At 38.8% G+C, this 24,443-nt stretch overlaps 2 protein-coding genes across 2 annotated transcripts in view; both read right to left on the bottom strand.

Moving 5' to 3' along the window:
- The window catches only part of Ak2 (Adenylate kinase 2), a 177,488-nt gene that overhangs the window by 15,393 nt on the left and 137,652 nt on the right, over window positions 1-24,443 (bottom strand). The window lies entirely within an intron of this gene.
- The window catches only part of ACOX1 (acyl-CoA oxidase 1), a 39,773-nt gene that overhangs the window by 6,263 nt on the left and 9,067 nt on the right, over window positions 1-24,443 (bottom strand). Inside the window, exons 3-11 of the mRNA XM_071585475.1 lie at window positions 20,843-21,011; window positions 20,613-20,736; window positions 20,138-20,257; window positions 17,417-17,541; window positions 14,553-14,713; window positions 13,982-14,144; window positions 5,588-5,778; window positions 3,932-4,081; window positions 1,064-1,166 (exon numbers count right to left, since the gene is read on the bottom strand). Coding sequence (XP_071441576.1) covers window positions 1,064-1,166; window positions 3,932-4,081; window positions 5,588-5,778; window positions 13,982-14,144; window positions 14,553-14,713; window positions 17,417-17,541; window positions 20,138-20,257; window positions 20,613-20,736; window positions 20,843-21,011 — 1,306 coding nt within the window. The remainder of the gene's footprint in view (window positions 1-1,063; window positions 1,167-3,931; window positions 4,082-5,587; window positions 5,779-13,981; window positions 14,145-14,552; window positions 14,714-17,416; window positions 17,542-20,137; window positions 20,258-20,612; window positions 20,737-20,842; window positions 21,012-24,443) is intronic.

Raw genomic sequence — 24,443 nt, 5'->3', positions numbered from 1 at the left:
ATAGTCTGCTAGTGCCAAGTAAGGACTTTAAGGGAGCTGGGCAATCGTCGCATCGCAGAAGGTCTTCACAAGCAGACACTCAACTCTGCTCTTTTGGTCATCCACCCAAAAACCTTTGAGAGGATGACTTTTGCGTACATATATCTTTAGCATTGCCGAATTTTCCATGATAATGGTGCGCACTGTCATCTTACCAATGCCTATATGATATGCAATCATGTGCACACTTAACAGACCATCTGAATTTAGCACTTCATGCACATATTGCACATTGTCATTGTTGTTATTGACGTTGATGGCCATCCAGCGGAGGGCTCATCCTTGACAGTCTCAACCATTTTGAAGGCTTATGCCACTTCAAAACTGCAGTTTTTAACTTGTTTTCATCCTTGAAAACTTGGCGAATCATGCCCAATGTCTCCGTACCTGATTTCCCCACTCAAATATAAAATTTGATGGGATACTGCTGTTCAATCGTTCACTGCATTTTGCACTTGCACTGAGTCACTTTACAGGGGTCCACTAAACACATGATCCAGCCGGAACGGATGCTCGCAGGCAATTGGTGCTTGGCGCGTGTTGAAGGTTAAACCCCTAACCACTGAGCCAGCACTGTTTGACGTACAGTCACATCAGGAAAAAATTGTTCCCAGCCTTTTTATCCATACCATGTATGCATATAACATCTATTCTATGCATGGTATTTTAAAAATATATTCTAGACATCTCACATCTTGGGTGCATCCCAATTCTTTATGAATGCTGCCTTACTTAGTCGTCGTTATGATTCTCATGTCAATGCACATGAAAGTTCTCCTGATAAGGCCATTCAGTAAGTGTTAATGCATACCTTTTCATCAATCATTTTAGCCCAAAGGCTGAAACAGTTGATGAATGTACAAAACACCTCGAAGCAACAATGCAGAAACAACAGCAATATGACATGCAGGTACTTTGAAGTGCTTGAAGCAATAATTAGAATGCATTACACAATGTGGGCAGAGGAAGAATCGTAAATTCTAGTAAGATGGATATCAAGGTGAACTTTACAAGTGATACTAACCTCAGAACACTGGGTCAATTCAATAGAAGTCATATTCCATGCATCCTCAGGTGACATGTTTTTGCTTCTCCTTCCAATGCTCTTAGCACAGAGGCTTATTTTCCTATTGGGTGAGAAGACATAACTATCAAACAACACCAGAAATGGCTAGCAAATGGAATGCATTTAGGTAAAATGCAGCATCAAAAATTGATAATACAGTTTTGATTCACTAGGCACAATAAATATTTTAAGGAGACACTATAATATCTTAATTAATATTTTCAATTAATGAAGTTATGAACCGAAGATTGTAAATCAAAAATGTAAACATCTTCCATAGAAAATGTATTGGATTATTTCAACCTTGGGTTAACATCATCATTAATTAATCATGTCTTTATCCTAATCTGCAGGCTGCATACAGTACAGACAGTCCAGAGATAACATTTTTTCCTATTACCCCTCACTTTTCTTCCTTACTCATAAGCTCTGAACAGCAATGATCACTCTTCCTCAGACCTGTGTGTTTATACAGGCAGGTTTGTTGAAAGATAAAATACAGTTTCACTAAGACTTCTACAAGGTAACTTACAAGGCCTGTCCCAAAAGTAGTAGGACTGAGTCGATTAAAAAAAACGTATTGCCAGAATTGATACACCCATTCAAAAGTCTTTGAAGTAGTACCCTTATGTATCTGCATGCCCCTGTCAGCGGGTTTTCCACACCTCATACACCTTCTGGAAGGTGGTGCCCCGAATAATGCTAAGCTCCCTCATCACGGCCTATTGTAATGCTTCCACCGAGCCATGGCAACATCCTTTCAGAATGGATTTGAGGTGGGGGAAAAGGGAGAATTCTGGTGGGGCATTGTCTGAAAAATTTAGATCTTCACTTACATGGTCAAGAAGCTCTTGGCAGATCCACATTTGAGTTTCCTTTTGTTTGTCCGAGAGCACTTGCGGCATCAATTTTGCATACACCTTTTTCATGCCCATGTTTTGGTCACAAGTCGATGCACACTACTTTCAGGGATGGCAAGTTCATCAGAAACCATGAGAACACTTAAATCTGCAATCCCTGTTCAACATAGCCTTCACTCCTGCAAGATTTTTGTCACTTTTTGAGGTCGAAGGGCATACTAAACGTTCAACATCTTCAACATCTTCTCTACCCTCCCAAAACAACTTACGCTACTCAAAAAAACCTGATCCATGGCATTATCACCAAAAGTTGCCTTGAGCACGTCATGAGTCTCTTTCCTGGTTTAGCCCAGTGTAACGCAAAATTCGTTGGCATAGCACTGTTCCATTAACCGGTTCATGACAGAGTGTAACGAGGTCACGTTATAGAGGTTTCTCAAATGAACGATCCGCACTCCACAATGCTTGGGAGCCAACTGCCACCAGCCTTTCCTGAGACTCCCCTTGAACCAAGCCAGAAAAACCACCATCTGTCCATCTGGCTATTTGGGCAAAAATAAGTCCAACTACTTTTGGGACAGACCTTGTGCATGGGAAAGCTAGCAACATGGTCTGTACTCTGCCTGTTCATAGTCTATTATATGGGAATTAACATGAAGAATGCTGTCATGAAAGATTGGGGAGATTACATACTAATGATAACTCAACTTGAAGTAAATTTGAAGCATAGACATGGAAGACTATACACTATAACACCATTAGCCTCCTCCAATACCAATGTGCAGGATTAAACTGTTGATTATTATGATACAATTAAAACTCAAAATGATGAGACATTTCAAAATGGCAATTCTATAAACATTAAAGAGTCCTCTCCACAATCTGTTAGAGAATGAGATAAAACAGATTTCCAATTCTGAACTTACTAATAATGACTTCATAATTTCATAATCTGACATACACACATCATATGTTAATTTTGCTCAAATTTTTAACAGAATTACAGCCGATCCATAAGGTTGAGAATTTTATAGTTAGTGACATCAGAGTGCAACTAGATTTATTTAAGTTTTCAAGGTCCTATGGATAATGCAGCAAAAACATTTCTTTGCATTTCAGCAATGGATCACATTAAAACAGAAATGAATGATTTGGGATCTTCATCTATGAAATAACTCATGGTAATAATAAATCATTTCATTTACATTTTATCAAAATCTATAAGTTATGAAGGATATTTTCAGCAAATAAATTCTGACGAATCCAAAATGTAGTTAAAAAGTGAGGGTAAATGAAAGATTACTTCAAAGGATAAATTAAATGAATGCAAGAAACTGACTTCATATTTATGAGAATGAGGAATCAAGGCCAATGGAGAGCAATGGCCACCTAGAGTATGCCCATGTCATGTTGACAAAGTCTTTAGATAAACAATGCATATTTAGTTTAGGTAATTTTTTGATATTTGTTATATAAAAAACACATACGAACAACCATTGAAATATTGTATTCATTTTCAGCCATATTTAGAGGAACTTGCAACTGCAAACAGTGTGATCTCACATGGTAGCAGATATACTGCTCTATTGTGATTCCTAAAGAAAGACCCAGTATTACATGGCCTGGTATTCTCCGGATTATGTGGCAGTCTGGTCTAACCAATTCAGATCACTCAATCTTCTTCACAATAAACGCAATAGTGCCAACGAGGCTAAACAACAGCTAATTCTTAATGGCACTAACAACATCTCTCATGTACCACTTTGTCCCTATATGATAGAACTGGCCTTAAAAAATTAAGAGCTAATTTTCAAATACCATACTTTAGGGAGGAAAATAGTTTGGAAAAATATGGTAAAACGTTCCATATGAATTAATGTCCTTAATGATTTTACTTGTCTCAATAAGTATTTACAAAAAATATTAGCTTATTACTATACTTTTTTTCAAAGTTTTAAAGCATTACCCAGCAGCAACATCTTTATATGCTTGGACATATGTGGCAATGGTATTTTTCCATGGCCTTCTCTTCATCCCGGGTTGATTTTTGAGATAAGACACAGTTGGAGTCATTTCCTGCCCACTCATTGCCTGTTGGTAAGCCTTCATTAAATACCTATAAAAGATTAGAACAGTGAAAAAAAATCATTCTAGCACAATTTATTCTACCCTAGCCTAAGTTACCCTCTATGCCATACTTGAGGCTCAACATATTTTGAGAAAACATCAATTACAATATAACATTGAGTAATTGATATAGTAAAATTCAATAAAATTTTAGGGGATAAATATAAAAAATATTTTTGGATTATAAAAGAAACTTGAGATATTTTTCCATGGTGATACACAAAACATATTTGTCCATTAATTCAGATTATGAAAGTAATTTTGTTAAAAAACTAACAATTTTAGCGAGAGTGAAATTCTTATTGAGTCACAGAAGTTATACAATAATGATTATTGAATCCCAGGCCAAATGCTACATTTCAAATTTTGAAATGACTTATTCACAATTCTGGAGCACAAATTGCACATCACATAAGACAAGTAATTGGAATTTGTATACATAGAATGTGAAGATCATGGAAATAAATTAAGAGATCTCATGGATTAAGACTTCAATTTTAAGGCAATTTAAAAATTTGCCCTCCGCTACAGTAAAATGCACCAAATCCTTGACACAAAAATAATGTCAAAAAAACAGTTAGAGATACAAATCAAACCTGATTTTTAGCTTAATTTTTTAAATGCTCCCATTTTTATTGTCCCTGCCACCAAGTTGAAAAGTATAACATCAGGGAAACAAAAATTAACAATACTGATTGCTTTCAACATGCAGTTTATTAATAATGAAATGTTTTCAAGAAGGTTTCTACATCTATTGTTTGTGTTCTAATCAAGAATATGGGAAAGTTAAATCTCAGCCTCCATACCTTTTGGTAGTGAGAATTCATTATTAGCTGAGGAATTCTGTATTTTATGATAGTTTTACCTTATTTTGGCTGGTAAAAGTTTATCTATCCTCAAGGTTCAAAAATATGTTTCGAAACAGACATGAATTTTAAACATATGTAGCCACTCACTGAATTAGGCAAATAGCAAAGTGGTAAGAGAGGAATAGAGACCTTACAAACATGGTATTGGAAGAGGATGTTGATGACTACATAGACTCGGTGCAAAACAAGCATGTATACAGAGATGTAGAAGAGAAAAAAGCAAAATGGGCTGCTATGGGGAACAAAATAGGCTACCTAAATATTCAGGAGCACAAAACAATGAAAAATTAAGGGGAGGTTTGACAAGGATGGCCAAAGGGCAAATAAGTAGCTAAAAAATGATTCATTTGTGATGCAATATATCAGGCTTTAATTAGCATTGGATAGGGAAGAATTAAAGTGTTACTGCAAGAAAAAAACTAAAATATTAAGACACAAGGTGAGGAGGCATGGCCAGTAACAGTTGCAGAAAAAAAAAGAAGCTGCGGGAATGAGGAGGAGAATAAATCCAAAGAACAGAGCAGATCACCAATGAAGAGGTCCCGTACAGAAGAGATGAACTAAGTCTAATGAAAACTCAACTCTTTACTTAAACTGTAATTATTTTACTACAGCCTAAATCTTACCTTGCTGTCTGTAACAGTAAAACGGTATTTTCACCCTCATAAGTACATGCTGCACTTACAAGTCCATATGTGCTTGGTAAATTGCTGCATGTCATGTAGCCATGGCCACCACATGATAGGCGAAGGGTTTCAACTCCCCAGGCTGCATCGGCAGTGCACACTGCTTTCATGCAACAAGACATGGCATGCAACTGCAAGAAAACAAACACAGTTTAAATCATTGCTGAAACTCAGGGTACCAATTAATACATCAAACATAAATGAATCACAAAAAAACAACTGAAATTCAACTGGTTTGAAATATTCTTTGTCATTTTCAAAGTCATGAGTAGTTAAAAATTATATGTGGTCAGTTATTATGTAATTTACAATGTACTTTAACAAAAAATGGCTGATTTGATTAAGCCATCATTTATTATTTCAAAATCATTGAAAACTCTATTTATGAATTAATTTAAAACCCAAAAAATACTCTTTTGCTCACCCCTACATAATGGTTAACAATATTTCATTAAATATTAGTTATACGGTTTGATTTTCAAACACAAGCTCATTAAGGCCGATAGAAAATATATTACAATAATAAACAATTTCCAGGAAACAAAGTATGTAAATGGGCTGGTCCTCCAAAGCCACGGGCTTGTATAGAGGTGCCAAGTTATTTTAAAAATTAACTTGGAAATGAAAAAATAGTAACTTTAAAGTTACTATTTTTTTCATTTCCAATATGAATCAATTCCATAAAGTTACGCCGGAAACCATCAATTAAAAATTAACCACTAGCTTACATTTAAGGTACATTACACAGTAGGAGTACGCATAGGTAGGTTGTTAAATAAGTTCTTAGGAAAAAATAGAAAAACAAATTATTTTGGGAAATTTTTTTTTTATTTTTAGCATAATCACTTTTTAGCTCGATACACTTCTTCAGCATTTTTCCAACTCTTTTAAACTGTCCAAAAAGTAGGATTTTGGAAAGTCTTCAAAATAAGCATGTGTTTTGGTGATGACCACCTTGTTCGATGTGAATTGTTTTCCTCCAAGCCATTTTTTTACATCTGGAAATTAAAAAAAAACTAACTGGTAGATGTTGCAGTGATTCAAACTTTAATTCCATAATTTTTGCTAACAAAAGTGCGCAGGTTGTGAATAATCTTGATTGAAGAGATTATTTCTTTGCAAAATGAAGTTTTTTCTTGATTTCTTCGCTTGAATGGCGCAAATACAATGCACAATACTCGCCATTTATCGCTTATCCTTTTTGCAAGTCATTGGTATAGATGATTCTGCATGCAATCCAAAATACTGTGGTCATCACCTCGTCAACCGATTTCCTTGCCTTTTTCTAAGACAGATCAACTTCAGGAACCCATTGTTTCAACGGTTCCTTTGTCTCTACAGTGTAGTAGTAGTGTATCCATATTTTGTCCACAGTTGTGCATTGATGCAGAAATGGGCAGGATTACGATGGAAAGTGTCAAACCAGCCTCTGAATTGAACACATGACTGTGTTTATTCTCCATTGTGAGCAAACCGTCAGACATTGTATGCAGGGTATTTCGTCACAACATCTTATTCTTTTAAAAGCCCCAAAATTTCAAAGTTTAAGGGGACACCTTGATAGCTTAGCTGGAAAAAGCACTCGAATGGATATGGAGGGATCTGGGTTCGAATCCCAGTCAAGGCGAATGATTTTTTACACTCTGAAATTGTTGCATTGAAATGCACATTAGCGGATGACTCCATTTAAAGTTACTGTTGCGGCATCTCCTGCAGTTTCTTTGGAATTTGTCAAGGTATAAACAGCATTAGGGTTTAAAAGTTGGCTTTAACCTCGAGGACAGTGGCACGTAGTAGTAGTAGTTTTGAGAGTTTTAGGGTGCGTCGACAGCTAAGGTCATTTTGCACCACTCATTAAAATTGAAACTAAAATTCCTTTTTACTTAGGAATAAATAAATACGATTAAATATAAATAAATAAATAAATAAATAGTTGTTAAAATCGAAGGGCATTAAAATTATGAGATCAAAAACTATATCTGCCTCATTAAACCAGTTGCCCTTAAAAAATTTAAGACTCAATTTATGGACTCAGAGTCATCCCCTAAAATATTTTTTAAGTCTCCCCTTATCTTCAACATGTCTCTGGTCCCTTGGTATCTTCTACATTCTGTCAGGATATGTTTTATTGTCAGGGGTTGGAGGCACTCATTGCAGCGGGGCTGTTCTTTTACCTCCGCAAAGAGGTACGAATGAGTGAGGGCAGAGTGTCCTATTCTCAGGCGCGTAATCATGACCTCTTCCCTCCGAATTTTCCGGATGGAAGAGGACCATGGTGAAACGACCGGTTTTATTGCCCTGAGTTTATTATTTTGCAGAGACTGCCAAGCCTCCTTCCACTGTTGCAAGACCGAGTTCCGCAAGGCGGCCTTTACGTCCTCCATTGGAACCAAGGTGGAGTCGGTCTCGGGTTTTCGAAGGGCATCCTTCGCTGCCTGGTCAGCTTTTTCGTTACCTCTTATGCCGACGTGACCAGGGGTCCATATAAAGGAGACCCTGTTCCCCTTTCTCTGAAGGGACAACAGGGTATAATGGATCTCCTGGACTATCGGGTGCACAGGTGCAAAGACCGATATAGATTTTAGGGCGCTCAGCGAGTCGGTGCAGATGAGGAAAGAGCCATTGCTTTCTTTTATTTCTTCTAGGGCCGTCCTTATGGCTGACAGCTCGGCTGTGAAAATGCTGCATGAAGTGTGCAGTTTTTTCCTCACGACTCCATGGTAGTGGGACACGACCGCATAGGCACTTGACAACTCTGACTTTGACCCGTCGGTGTAGACGGGGACAAAGTCAGAAAGTGAGCTGAGGACGGCACTGAAGAGCTGCTGGTATTCGGAATCGGTCGTCTTGGCTTTGCGGCGTGCACTGGCAATTAGTTTAATATCCGGCATTGGCGTTAACCAAGGCGGATACTTAGCATAGGAGACGGGGCATATTTGAGGAAATGTAAAATTTACCTCATTAATAAAATCATTAAAACGAACGGCAAAGGGCCTAGTTGCCCTTCTCCACCTGTTAAATAAGTCTAAAAACCGTTGGTTAAAAACTATGTTAAAACAAGGGTGGTTTGTCTCTGATAAAATTTTACAGGCATAATTGCCCATTAAAATCATCCTGCGGGTTTCCAACGGAGGCTCCCCTGCGTCTGCAAGTAAGCTTGGGACTGGGCTTGTTCTAAATGCCCCGGTGGCCAACCGTATCCCAGCATTGTGGACACATTTAAGTGGTCTCAAGTAAGACTCTCGTCCTGAGGAATACACTATGGAACCATAGTCCAGTTTGGATCGCACCAAGCCTCTGTACAATAAAAGCATGGTGGTGCGGTCTGCTCCCCAAGTGGAGTGAGTTAAAAATTTTAAAAGTTGAGGGTTTGGCAACACCTCTCACGTAACACGCGGATATGCTCCCGCCAGTTCAGCTTTTGGTCCAGGATCATGCCGAGAAAGCGGACGGACTCCACAAATGGAAGGATCCTACCCAACAGGGTTAGGGTCGGGGTAATGTGATAACCGCGAACACGGTGAAAGTGCACGCATTTCGTTTTCTCCACGGAGAACCGAAATCCGTTCTTTTGCGACCACTCTCCAAGTTTGTTTAGAGTCACCTGGGCTTGCCTGGAAGCGCTTGGCAGTCGTGTCGACCGGCAAAATATGGCTAGGTCGTCCACATAGAGCGATGCCATCACCGGGGCATTGATGCATTCCACCACGTCGTTGATGGCGATGGCAAATAACGTCACGCTCAGTACTGAACCCTGGGGTACCCCGTTCTCCTGTGTAAAAGATTGGGAAAAGTGCTTCCCAGTCCTTACTTTAAAAAGGCGGTTTGTTAAAAAATTTCTGATAAATAGGGCCATGTTGCCTCTAAATCCCCACTTGTGGAGCGTGTTGAGGATTCTCCATCGCCACACACTATCATAGGCCTTCTCCAGGTCGAAGAAGACTGCTATGACGTGTTGACGTTGGAGAAAGGCTTCCTGGATGAAGTTCTCAGTGCGAACTAGATGGTCTGTCGTGGACCTGCCACGCCGAAAGCCGCACTGAGCGTCGGAGAGCAGGTGTCGACTCTCCAAGCACCACATGAGACGTCGGTTTACCATCCGTTCCATCACCTTGCACAGGCAGCTGGTGAGAGATATGGGACGGTAGTTGTTCGGGTCATTTTTGTCCTTGCCCTGTTTTGGGATTGGTATCACGATGGACTCTCGCCAGGCATTTGGAAAACTGCCCTCGTTCCAAAGTTGGTTGAGGGTATTTAGGACCTCCCCAATCGCAGTTTCCGGAATGTTCCGGAGAAATGCGTTGTGGATTTCGTCCGCCCCTGGCGAGGTGTAATGGGAGTCTTCGATGGCGGATTTAAGCTCCCAGGGCGTGAAAGGCTCATTGTAATATTCCCGTGTAGGACCTGCACCAAATTTGAGAGGGACTCTCTCGCATCGCCTCTTCCTGTTCACAAAGTCCGCGGTATAGCCCTCGTCACTGCTATTGGCCGCGAACTGACTGGCAAATATGTTGCTTATTTCGGCAGGTGAATTAACCACCCGGCCAGCAACAAGCAATGGCGAGATGACAAATGAGCCCTTGGACCCGGAGATTTTCTTGACTTTGTCCCATACCTGACCAAGTGGCGTGCGATGGTTGATGGTAGAGACGTATTCTATCCAGGAAGCCCTCTTGGCCTCCTTGACGGCCCTTCGAGCTCGCGCTCTCAGGCGGCGGTACGATGTCAGATTAGTTGCCGTGGGATATTTTTTAAAAATAGTCAATGCTTTTTTCCTCGCCCGAATCGCCCTGTCGCATTCCCCGTTCCACCAAGGGACAGGAGCTCGATTAATATTCCCGGACGTACGAGGGATACTTTTGGTAGCTGCCGCCAAGAGCGTTGAACTTAGTTTATCGACGTTGTGCAACGCGTCAAAACTTGCGTGGTGTTTATATGTAAACGTACTCTTGAAAAGTGGCCAGTCCGCACGGTTAATACGCCACTTTTCCGGAGGGTTTGAAATGGTGGGCGAAGAGTCTTCTTTAACGAGTAGAAGAGGAAAATGGTCACTCCCACAGAGATCGTTGTGGGTGGACATTTTCAGCTTTGGGGCTAGACTTCTCGAGCATAGACAAAGATCTATTGCTGAGAATTCCCCATTGAAGCTGTTAAAGCGGGTTTTTTCGCCGCTATTTAATAAAAACAGGTTAAAATCCTCAATAAAGTTGGATAAGATTCGACCTCTCCTATTACTTTGGGTTTCTGGCCCTCCCCAGAGAGGATCATGGGCATTAAAATCTCCCATCAAAATGAACGGCTGAGGAAGCTGGTGGACAAGGGCTTCAAGGTTCAGGCGGGTCACCGGTGCACCCTCTGGCAGATACACGTTGCATAACGTCATCCTCTCAGGGGTGTGCACCGTGACAGCGACGGCTTGGAATGGAGAGTTCAGTTGGACTCGCGAGGTGTAAAGGGCCTCACGGGCCGCAACTGCTACTCCCCCTTGGGCTCGTTGGCCACTTAGGTCATCCATTCTAAAAACAGTGAACCCCTTCAGAATACCCTTATCTTCAGCCTTAAAATGGGTCTCTTGGAGACAAATACAAGAGGGTTTAAAATCTTGGATTAAAATGGCCAGCTCCTCCTTGTGCCGATAAAAACCATTGCAGTTCCACTGCAGAATGGAACACATTTAAAGTGTTAAATTAAAATGAATAAATAAATAAATAAATAAGTTGACTAAAAAGGGAGATGACCAACTCTATTGAGGTTATCGCTTGAAGCGATGTTTCCTCTTCCACTCGCTTGCGAAGACCTCTGTATCAGAGATACTCTGGTCCTCTTCAATTACCTCCGGCTTCTTTGGCTTGACTGGAGGCGGCGGGGAAGGTGTATTCTCACGCCCTTTCGGCGTGTTCCCCTTGGTGGTTTTTTGTGGGCTCTTCTTTGAAGGGCCCACAGGAGTAGGTGGCTCCTTGTCCACCTTACTCTTCGTCTCCTTTACCCTTTTGGGTTTAGGCACTTGCGTGTCCATTGGCGAATCTTTCGGGATCTCTGTCTGTGTGGCGATGGTACACTTTACACATGGCGTGGTTGCAACGGAAGCAAAGGACCGGGAGAAAGTTGGGGCGATTAGCGCCCTGTATTTTCTCCTCGCTTCCGCATATGGGATTTTTTCCAGTGTTTTTATCTCCATGACTTTCCTCTCTTCTTTCATCTTCGGGCAATCACGAGAGTACACTGGGTGTGTACCCTCGCAATTGACACAAAGAGGTTCCGAAGAGCACTCTTTATCCTCGTGCGCGTCTTTGCCACAGCGCGGGCAAGTGGCCTTGCCCTCGCAGCGCGATGCGACATGGCCGAACCGTTGGCATTTGAAACAACGCATGGGATTTGGGATGAATGGCCTCACTGGTACCGATTCATAGCCCACAAACACCTTGTCGGGTAGTCTATCACGCGCAAACGTCAAGATCACGGAGGTGCTGTTTACGTTTTCTCCGTTGCGCCTTGTGGTGAGTCGACGACAATCAGTCACTCCCTGAGAGAACATTTCTCTCTTGATTTCTTCCATGTCCACGTATAGGAGGTCGTAGTGACTGATGACTCCCCGACAGGTGTTAAGAGTGCGGTGCACTTCCACCTTTATCAGAATGTCATGGAGCATTCCCATAGCAAGCAGTTTTTCGCTCTGTGTATCGTTCAGGGTCTCTATAAGAAGTGTACCATCCCGGAGCTTCTTCACGCTCTTTGGGTCCCCAGGCACGATCTGTGACAACACTCTGCGAATTAAGAAAGGAGAAACCTTTTTCAAGGTTTCACCTTCCTTTATGCACGACATAATTAAATAGCGCTTACATGCGCCAATACACTTTTCTCCCCCGCCGGTGTCCGGACGGGATCTTTTTAGTGGTGGAAAGGGTTTTTCCTCCATAATAATAAATGATTTGTCCCTCGGCCTCCCCACCCGCCACGGAGCCACACATTTGGGACGCCACTCCGCCAAACCGGAGCGGTCGCCAGGGCTAACTCGAGGGATATAGCGCTTCAGGAGTGGTTGTCTGTTTCGGGGTCAATCTTCGGTGCAAGGGCCCACCAAAACCCTTACATCTCCGACCTCCCTACGCAGACCCCCACAACCTTGGCACTCGCCACCGGAGCAAAAACGCGACGGAAGCCGATTGACCGGGAGTGGCTAGCTCCCGGCCTCCCGTTTACGCGAAATCCGGGGCCGAAGAGGGATATCGCTCTCCGGTCCATGCAGGGCATCCGAAACCCTGCTGGGAACCAGAAAGATCACCCTCCAGGATCCCCTTCTCTCCCTTACGGGTCTCCAGGCACGGCAAACACCTGGGCGGATCGCAGGCCAGATGGTATGGCCGCTCACAGACAGTGGATCCACAGCACTGTCCGGACGCATCCCTTGCTGGCTTGGGGTTTGTTTTCGGGGTTTTCTCCCCGCCCTTTTAGTCGCCTCTTACGACAAGCAGGGATACTGCGGGAGTATTCTCTATCCCCCTACCCGCGGGGGGAACAGTGGCACGTCGCGCACAACTACGAATGCCTGTGACAGTGTATGTACGGTATTTTGTCACAACATCTTTTCCTTTAAAAAGCCCCCAAAATTGCAGAGTTTAAGAGGACGCCTCGATAACTTAACTGGCTAAAGCACTTGACCAGACATTGAGGGATCTGGGTTCGAATTCCGCTCAAGGCAAATGATTTTTACACTCTGAAATTGTTGTATTGAAATGCTATTCCCATTTAGGGTCGCCAAAGTCAAGAAACACAACTTAAAGTTATTTCTGTGCTTGACTTGAAATTGTTCCTACACCCCAATCAATTACCTCTTCTGGGAAAGAAGGACAGGAATTGAATAATTTAAAGTACTTCTACTTTTAGTAATTATTTTGCTCCTTCTACAAAGCTTGTTTCATTTCTTCAGAATCACTGCTTAAATGATACACAAATATGTAGGCACATATGCCAATAGTTCCGGATTAGTAGACATAAGTGTACACCATAGATTGCATGCCATTACTTTCCAATGGTTGCATGACACACTGACTATTTACGAGAATACCAATTCATTGTTTGATTATTTATATGCTGCCTGTAATATAACTTATTTATGCTAAATTGCATACGATAAACATCAATTATAAACAAACTGGAGCTGGATTTATACGACCACTTTAATTCACGCACATACCTTAATGATAAGTTATATATCTGGTCAATAAATTATAAATCAGTCATATATTAATAAATACATTCATACAACATACTGATATTGAATCAATGGTTGATTGAAAACTGAAGGGCTGCACACATCGTAAAAACAGAAAATACCTCCGGAAGCTTGTCCAGATCTCCTTCTTCAATTTCAGATGTGACATTGTTGTACATATCCCAAATCCAATTTGATGCAAATTTCATTGCAAGGCATGAAGCTATGTGTGGGAAGAGTTTATATTGCTGCGTTCGATAGTCGATGATTTGTGGTTCCCTTTCTCTGAAATTAAAAGTGGTATTACGCATGAAAGAGCAAAATATTAATGGTTGAAAAATATTGACTATACAAGTACACATACAATACACACATGAAATGCGCATAGAATACTTGCCAAGAAATCCCATTATGCCCAATATCAAATATTAAGCAAATGCATTTGTGTAGCTTAATCCTGGGTATTGAAGTAAGAATACTTGACAGCAAAGACATAAATGGACTGAGTTTCCTTTTCACAAACAACCTTTCTTCAACACCTCTGACAATGCTGAATTCTAGATTCTAGATCCCAAGGATCAACTACGAGATACACACTTTCAGAACAATTTTCTCTCACATCTCAATCTATTACAATATTAAGGGAGGCATTATGGAATCCAAATGAAACATTTTCTAAAAATCAATACATACCCTGGTACAAGCTCCGACTGGCGACGTACTGCACTATACCGTGTGGCAATGGTAACAGCTTTGCTAAGAAATGTGGCACAATCTTGCACTATCACCACCCGTACAAACACCATTGGTCCATATGTCAGTTTACTGCTAGGCGATTTGATAAAAGTTCCATCCTAAGAAAAGGTGATAAAGCTGTCAGAGGAGCCATTCAACAGGAATAGGATGCAATTGAAAGATGTTTAAAAAATTAAGACCATAGGACAACATGAAAGCATACCAGTAGATGTGTTGAAATTATAATGATCAACAGTACCTGGATTTACTTTCTGCATTTATTACAATAACTAATAGGAAAGAGAAAATTTTTGCAACAAGCAAAATTATGTTTAATATTAGCATATTTTACAAACTGTTTTCCCCATAATATGTAAATATTAAAAGTTCTCTGGATTAATAATGCGATATTTGAAGGTTTTTAAAAGCTTTTACATACATTTTAACTTCTTCCTTCCGGTAAATTTTAATATATTTTTGAGAATGGGGGAGTGCTGACCCTTGCTTGAAACAATTCAAAGCACTTTTTTAAATTAGAGATTTATTCTTTCTCCCCGTGGCTTAAGATGCAGCCCTCGAGTAAACATACACCCTCAAATCTACCACAAAATAGTGCCCTAGCCAATGCTGTCGATGGGTACCTTAATTCACGAGATTGGGCCTTATGCCAAAGAGGATTTGCCATGTAAAGATGAAGCAGTTGAAGTTGATTAAAATGTAGAGAACTTGTTTAATCTAGTCAACAGGGATGATAGCAGAGTATTAGAAGGAGTTTCTTCAATTTGATACAAGCAGAGTGAGAGGGGAAAATAAGTTGAGAAAACCAGCAATGGGAGAGAAGAAAGATTATTAAAATTTTGTGAGGAAAACATGATGGGGAAAATGGAAATCCTGGAATCAATTCCCTCAGCATGATGTCATAAGGACCTAAGGAGGATCAGCTTCCTACTCCGGTAAACCACACCCCACGCCAAAATATGGCAAAACAATTAAAAAAGTATAACGTGTGTTGCAATGATTTGAATGACATTTCGATGGAAATAATTTTGAGGAAATGGATATCAATGCTTATCCTTATTTCTATTTCATGGTTTTTCCCAGTTTTCTAATATTTAATCTGCAATTTGACCCGTTCCCAGCATTTGTCTGCCATTTAACAGAAAATTTGGTGCATTGAAAAAACTTATTTACCAGCCCGTTAGATACACTTTTTTTACTCCAAAATATGCTCTAAAATCAGCCTGTGCACCTTCCTATATATATTCACCCACTGGCAATCATTCGTCCTATTAGTACCTTGAGAAAAATTTCAGTGCCCATATCAATAGACATCCGACAAGCTATCACATACATCTACATGCCCCACAAAAGCCTGATCCGTCAACCTCTGTATTCACAATATGTGTGCACTTGATGCTTTTTGTGAGTAGAACTGGTGAATTACACCTAGAATAGGCAAATGAAAACCCAATTCAATTTGTACATTCTGGCTGACAATCATTAGCCCAGAGTTCTCCACTATATATTTGATGATCATACATTCTTTCAGAGAGATGGTTAACAGATATTATCATTAATTAATAGTTATCATTCTGCATTTTAAAAATAAGTATAATGGTCTACCGCTAGTCCAACAGAAAAATTTACAAGTTTAAGTAGTCGTAGTATTTAGGGGAGGCGACAGAGAGCTGAGGTCATTTGTGCCGTAAGGGATGGGCAGGAAAGGATGAAGGGTGGAGAGAAACCCGGCGTCGGCATTAGCCTGCTCTTTACAAAAGGTCCGCAGCTTAACATCCCATCCGACGGACAGTGTACTCACTCAAAGTGCTGTCCACAAAGCACCTCAAGTAGGGATCGAGATACCTCTGAAAAATATTCAACACTGCCGGGATTTGAACCCGGGCCCTCGGGGCGGGAAGCCAGTACGTTAGCCCCTGCACCATCTCGATCCCCTCACAGTTTTACTGATAAGATGAAAAAAAATACTAACCATCTCCAAGGGCAACCTTACTATTAACCCTTTCACTGCTGTGAATGTACCTAGTATGTTTGCATGGTAGACTGCTGTATCTACATACCTTTTCACCCTCCATGGTGCCCTATCACACTTTGAAATTTTATAAAAATTTTGTTTGTCAACATAATAAAAATTAAAATTAATAAAAATTATCCATTAAATAGTGAATGGAGATTAATTTCCTTATTTCCAAGTACTATTATTTGAATTGTTTTTTTATTTCAAGAGTAATGAAGGTTACTCGGACAGAATACTCTCCATTTTCGCCACATGTAAGAAGTGGGATTCTGGAGATGGAACTGCAGGGAAAGGGTAAATGATTAATGTCCTAGTGCAGGAACCAATAGTTAATATGGGAGAGTATCAATTGAGAACCACTAAGTGAGGGAGTACTATCCATTGCCCGAGATTATGAAACCCTCCCTTACATTGGTAGACTAGATTCAAAGGAGGCATCTGGTAGCAGGGTGTAAACACAAGCGAGCTCACAGGTTGACCCTTGGCAATTAAGGCAGTGAACTAATGACACTCAATATTTCCAGCTGAACATTTCAAATAAATACTGATACTAGAGCTAGGCTATACATACCATAACCACTCCTACCAACTATACTGCGGTAAAAGTAAACCTTAAATCATCATTTCCTTCCTCTCTCCAAAAAATTCCAAAAGATATTCTTTCACAGAACAGTATTAAAAACCATTAAAAAAATGAGAGCAGCTATGAAAAATATTGGACAAATGAATCATAATACATTCAAACAAATTACAAAATGTAAAACAGTAACAAAAATACTTTTCTTACAGGCAAAACTTGGGCATTTTTCATCAGCATATTATCCCTCGGAACTCGAACATTTTCAAAGCCCAAATATCCATTATTGGTGGCATTCATTCCCAATTTTGTGCCTATCTCACCAATTTTAATACCTGAAAGGAGAAAATAACATTATGGAACTTCTGACAAAATGATTCAGTTTCTTCAGAACTCAAAATGCTTTTTCATTGTACATTTTACCACACACATTTGTGTGATGGACTTAAAGATACATGCATGCAATCTTGTGTTCATTGTAAATGGAAAATTTTAGGTGGCAAGCATTTAGACAAAGAAACTGCACAAAATTATTCCGGATGAATGAAACTGCTTATTCAGATCTGTCAGCTATGTTTCACAAATTTCAATGCTTTTGAAGCTTACCATGAAACAAGAAAATATTTGTAACCACAAGTTAAATTTCTGTTAGCCTGTTGTTTCACAGGATTATACAGGAATGGATGCCATCATCATCAAGAAACTTCAGTCATTCATTCATGATGTCTAACTGGAAGTATACGATATTTCTCATTCCAGAAATTCTTTAGGGTGGGAAAGACTGGCAACTTCTCTTCCTAAGAACTTCAAGATTAGACACAAAGAACTGTTAGGGCAGTAACTTATACCGGCAACTTCTAGCTTTTCCTGGTGTTCATTCTACCTTTGAAGGCCCAGAAGCACTCCGCCTGACCTAAAGATGGTGGTAGTTGTTTGAAAAATATCACTATATTAGAAAGCATGCAATCTATAAAGCATGTGTTTCAAGTTTGAAGGCGCCACGTAATGTAGTATTTGTTTGGCAGCCATCAATAGTGAACGTTTTCAGTGAATTTATGAAAATGGAGAAAATTGGTCATCGTTATGTGATACAATACTTTTATTTGAAAGGCCTCAGCCCAGCAAACATAAAAGCTGAACTGGATTCCACTCTGGGTGGGTCTGCTCTTTCGTTTACAACAGTAAAAGATCGGGTAGCAGAGTAAACGAGGCTGTGCGAGCTGTCAAGATGAGCATTGCATTGCTTGACAAAATAAGGTGACGATTCCAGAAACGGTGAAGAAAATTCATAAAGTGATACTGGATGATCATTGACTGAAAGCGCATGAGCTAGAAGTGCGGTAGATGGCAAATTAACTGAAAATTTGGACATGAGGAAGCTGTGTGCAAGATGGGTGCCTTGTTTGCTCACACTCGAGCAAAACCAGTGTCATGAAGATGTTTCAGTGGAATGTTTAACAAAGTTTCATAGCAACAAAGCATAATTTTTGTGCCGTTTCATAACCATGGATGAAACATGAAACAATCTAATCACTGGATTCAAAAGGAAAAACTGCCTCCAAAGAAGGAGAAGACTGTTTCATCTGCAGGCAAGGTCATGGCGTCGGTTTTTTGGGAAGTACATGGGATAATTTTCATTGACTATCATGAAAAAGGGAAAATTATCAACGAGGAGTATTATGCAAACTTATTGCAACATTTGAGCACAGAAATCAAGCATAAGCGGCCGCATTTGGCTAAGAAGAAAGTGTTGTTTCATCAAGACAATGCACCAGCTCACAAATTCGTTATTGCAATGGCCCAAATTCATGAATTAAAATTTGAATTGCTACCTCATTTGCCGTAAGTAGCTCCCTCCGATTATTTTATGTTCGCAAACTTAAAAAAATGGCTCGGTGGTCAAAGATTTTCCAACCGTGAAGAAGTGATGTTGGCAGTTAATGGCTATTTTGAGGAGCAAGACAGTTCTTATCATAGAAAGGGTATCAAACTTATTGACCATCGCTGGGAAAAGTGTATAGAGCTGAGAGGAGATTATGTTAAGAGGAAAATACAATTTTTTCCAAAATTTTTGTATTTTCTTTGCTGGGTTGGGTACTTCTGGGATTACCCTCACAGAGCAGGGCGCAAGAGAGTGCACCAAAGTGATAGCGGTAGACGGAGGTGTATTTGTGATACCTGAAAAATGTAAGGTCATAAAAAGTACAACAGATGAATGGATTAATTATGGGTGTGATATTGTACACATACATATTTATGGCTGATAAACGTGAATGACAAATGAGATACTTATTTGCAAGGGTGAAATATCTTAAATACTAGATTATGGAAAGGCTGTTACTTGACTATGTAAACTGGACCACATTAACAAATAATACAAATTTGAAAACCTGCTAAGAGGGGATAGAGAGGTAGGTATAAATCTATAACACAATTCATGGATTAGAAAATATAATATGTTTCTTGACATCTTTAAAGTGGAAGGTTCTACATTTCAAAAACGGTACGGAACAAAGCAAATATGGCACTCAATTTGTTTTGAACTGACCAACTACTTCCAAATCAGCTCTAGAATGAATGATATTCCATGCACTGCAATTGCATGTATGTGATCCACAGACTCAAGTGCAGTGGCCAAAAACCTCCAGTCTGCGATGGGTCACAATTGGGCCCACTAAGTGTTTGAATATAATCCTTAAGTGTGACAGTAAAATAATCATTTCGCAAACATGGACAGCCCCTTAAAGGGAAATGCAGCCGGCAAAAACTTCAAAATCATTACCAGGAGGAGTCACAAAAATGTTGACAACCACTGCACAATTGGAATATGGGCAACCCAAGAAACATCCTCAGAAGTGCACATGCATATTTTTTTTATACCTTAATCATACGGTACTCCCACAACAAATCATTCAAATGGAATAGTAATACCTGGCATTGGCATATGTGTATCCTCATCCCTCAGTTGAACAACAAATGGGTGGATTCCATGACGCTCCCCTTTGGTGATCAATTGTGCTACCACAACAGCATAGTTGGCAGTGTGGCCCACTGTGAAATGATCAAGGCTTCAAATTACGCACAGTTACAAACAAGTGTTGACAATTAAACATTTTATATGAGTTAGATAGAAAATTGGTACCCACAAAACACAGGCTGCATTAAGAAAATTACATTTTCACCATGACATAGCCTTGAATCTAGGCTTAACTAAATTGTATCTAATGAGAAAATATTCGCAGTGAGACATTTCCATGAACTTCTCTTTCAGAACCAAAAAATGTATGATAACTTCAAGTCGATACGTATGGTAATTTACCACATGGACAAATATTTATTTCAAATATTTTTAAATCCAACTCAGCCTTTTGAGAATATATACAAGAAAAATACAAAGTTAACTCACATCCACCAGGCCACCATTTGTAGGATGTTAGAGTTGGACTATTGAACACAAACTCTTCAGTAGAAGGGTCGTAAGTTGCCGTTGTTTCCAAACCACGTATGAATGTGCCATGACCCAGCTCAGTCTGTCAAAAACATGTAACACAAATAATGAGCACATGAGTGGTTCAAAGGGTGAAATCATCACAAAATGGCACTGTGATATAATCCTTATTTCAAGCCTGAGTTCACCTGAGCATATGTGCCAAGAATGTCTAGACTCCACGCTCTGCTGACCCAATAAGCCTGTTGTTCTAGTGTGGCTTGGCCCATCAATGCAGGAATGAACATGACATAGTGAAGGGTCAATGGGTTCCCATCCTTGAGAATGGCACCTCCCAACTGACCACCCAACAGTTGTCTGAAACATAAAACCAAATTATAATTGAGCATATTTGGGCAAAGCCTGATAAACATGAGATACCTTTGGAATAAGTGGCATAAAAGTTTATAAGTTGAATTAATCAATGAATGGAGTATCTCAATTTAGATCACAAATGAAGATAATCAATTGCACCCCTAAATAACTCCTATGATTTCCATTAATTTAGTATATGAACACATTTCTAATATGTCAAGAGACCTTTGAGCAACCATTACAGAAGCACAGCATACTAGGTAATTCTAGTAAAAGAAGTACAGTTGAGTGGTCATTATTCAAGGTCATGGAAAGAAAGCCACTGGTGGATAATTGCAAATGATGTATAACATGTTATACAGGTACATGTTATATACCTGTATATACTCTAGGCAATAATGGCCATATTATCAGGGGCACATTATGTTCATTATGTCCTTGAATCTATCATTCATTCCATTTACCATTCTTAAAAAAGGTAAGCTGGTTAAATTTACTCTTGGTTGATGACCCACTGTTCCCATATTTCATCAACATGCAAAAAAATCAACACTGTGGATTCATATGTATGTAACACTGCCAGTCAAAAAATTCATGTCAAATCCAATTCCTATCCTCATTAAATTAACATTAAGGCCCAGTTCTATTATGTCTCATTAAATTCAATTGGTAGTTAATGTGAAAGTTACCTTGGAGATTACTGACTAGTCTGATTTTATAAACCATTAAGAGTACTCAATAGGAACTATGAACATTCTAATGGTGGTAATACTATACTATCTTTCAGTTCGAGTATACTAAATTATCTTTCAGTTATTGAGCAATTTAATGGTCGGCTTTGAATTTAATTAGTGATCATAAAACTGACTCCTGGCTGTAACCGGAGGTTAAAATTAATGAGGGATACTAGATCAGACAGTATTTTAATTTATATTATTTTTTGAATTTTGATTCCATTGATATGAATATACTACTACTAAGTGAAGGGAGTGAATTTCAAAAAGAAATTTGTAAGCAATTAATGCCAGAGAACAGTGTCCATCAAAGCAACACTTATTGGAGCATGACCTTTTATAGGTGCCTTTTTAGTTATAATATCTTTAAATCTTCATTTCAAGAAGAATTCACTAAAAATTCAGAGTAAATGTACCTAAACTTTTGAAGCATGAAATATTCAATATCACAAATTGTAAAAGGAATGTAAGGTACATTAATTATGTATTAATATATTAGTAATAACAAAATTATATTAAAACCTACTACATCCAAAAATTAGAGTTAAAAAAGCGGTAAGGTGAATACAAATGAGCCCCAATACCTAAATATGCCATGCTATTATAGTGAGGATAGTTAACAATTATTATTGTTCAAAGGATGCAATGCATTTACATTACAGTTAAAGTCATGAATCACATTTCGGAAAGTTATGTAAATACTAAGTTACATAATGAAATAAGGACAATTTGCACTTTCCTTTTGCACTTTTGTCCTTATTTCATTATGATGAACTTCCACGACCTCAAGCCTGAATCTGTTGAACTAAGTTACATGTAAATTTTCTTAAAGCATGAGAGGAGTAGGGACTTAACTAAAACAGCATGCAAGGTCAAACCGTTATAACTTGCTGCAAGTCCAAAGCAGTCCTCTAAATAACTCCATCCAAAGTTACCCAACATTAAAATTGAAAACTGACCAGACAATTCTTAAACTACCACCAACATAATATACATGCCATCCCATTATATTTTACTCATTTTGCAACTCTCTCCCTAAAACAGAGAGACCCAAAGCATGCAAAGCCACATAATTATGAGTTACCTTGTTAAAACACCCTGCTGATATAACAATAAATATAACAGCCCATAATTAAACTAGTGAATGGTTAATATTTTACTCTAGGGGAACAAGCAAAATGAAATATTGTCTAATGTTTAATATGAGAGTGAAAAACTGCAACTTTTGGAACTGGATTTCAATTTTGAGAGTAAATACTCATGTTATAATTAGTATACATATACTAGCATGAATACTCGATTAATGTCACAAATTCAAAGACATCCCTTGCTTGTATGTATTCAAAGACATCCCTTGCTTGTATGCAAAAATAATTTGTATGCAATATTGTAAAAACTGAGGCAGAATGTTAAGTAATATAAATATGCATTAAATTCCTAAATGTTACAACGCTCATGTTATGTATGCCATGGACAACATGATTTGTTGAAGTTCATTGTTTAAGCGATGTTTCTTTTTGCATTTTCTGACTGGATGTAATTAGCCCAAAACCAAATAAAATAATATCACATTACACCAACATTATGAGAAAAAGATAGCATCCTAAAATATAACAACTAGGGGGTTTAACATAGGATAAAAGACATTTCAAAAAAATATAATTCTAGCATGGCCAAAGGAATTGGATAATTGAAATTGGTATTAGAAAGTGTGAGTTTCTCCCATGGCTTTTCATATTTTTTTAAATTCTTGGCAAGCAAAAGGCAGGCTAACAGTCTACTAATTGATGAAGAAATAACAATACTGCGATATTATCTACATAGTATCTCAACATGCTCTTTGGCCAATAAAACTAAAAAAAATACAAATGCACCTTGTCTAAAATACGTATGCACATGACAAAAAAGAATAATACCTTCAATCGAAGAAAAACCCATCACCACTTATCTGGTAACAATAACCTGCCAAGCAATCCTTATTTAGCTTCATTTTAATCACATGTTAAAGGAATACAATTACCAAATTCCCAAATTTTACAGGCTTACCTAAGTAATCCCCCACCTTTAAGGTCTAAATACTAATCTTAGCCACCAGTTGACACCAATGTTTATCTTAATGGACTAATCTACACTAATTCTTCAACATTCATACCGTGTGCAATGTAAGTGCAATTGTGAATTCATGCCATGTATTTTCATTTCTTTGTTTTATATGCAACCAAGAATGCATACACAAAATGAATGAAAACACTAATGCAGTTCAATGCGTTTCTTTGATAAACAGAAAATAAAGTTAAGTATATTATAAATGCATTATATTTACCACATTTTTAAGGTCAAATTATTTATTAGGTACAAGATGGAGACAAAAAGTAAGTTGCATGGAAAGAAAAAATATTTAACTTTTGGGGTAATGTTTTGATCATATTAGATTGCAGGGAAGAGCCACTTTTTGAAAATCTTTTGTTTTGAAAAGTTTATTTAACTCTCTTATTAACCTTAATATCAATATTTCATGCTCACCTCCCCTGTTTGTTATCAATTTCTGTCCACTCATTTTTGAATAATGCAGAGTATTTTGTGATTGCCTAAAATGAAAGTTTTTTTCTTACCAGCAAGAGACAAATAATATCAGTGAAGTAACAGTAATTGAGGACTTCCAATTACAACAAGACTTGTATTCAATATACCATTTAATGGA

This window comes from Hetaerina americana, unplaced genomic scaffold, assembly GCF_022747635.1.
Source record: "Hetaerina americana unplaced genomic scaffold, ioHetAmer1.1.p SCAF_2, whole genome shotgun sequence".
NCBI lineage: Eukaryota > Metazoa > Arthropoda > Insecta > Odonata > Calopterygidae > Hetaerina > Hetaerina americana.
This window is presented reverse-complemented; position numbering and strand designations above follow the sequence as displayed.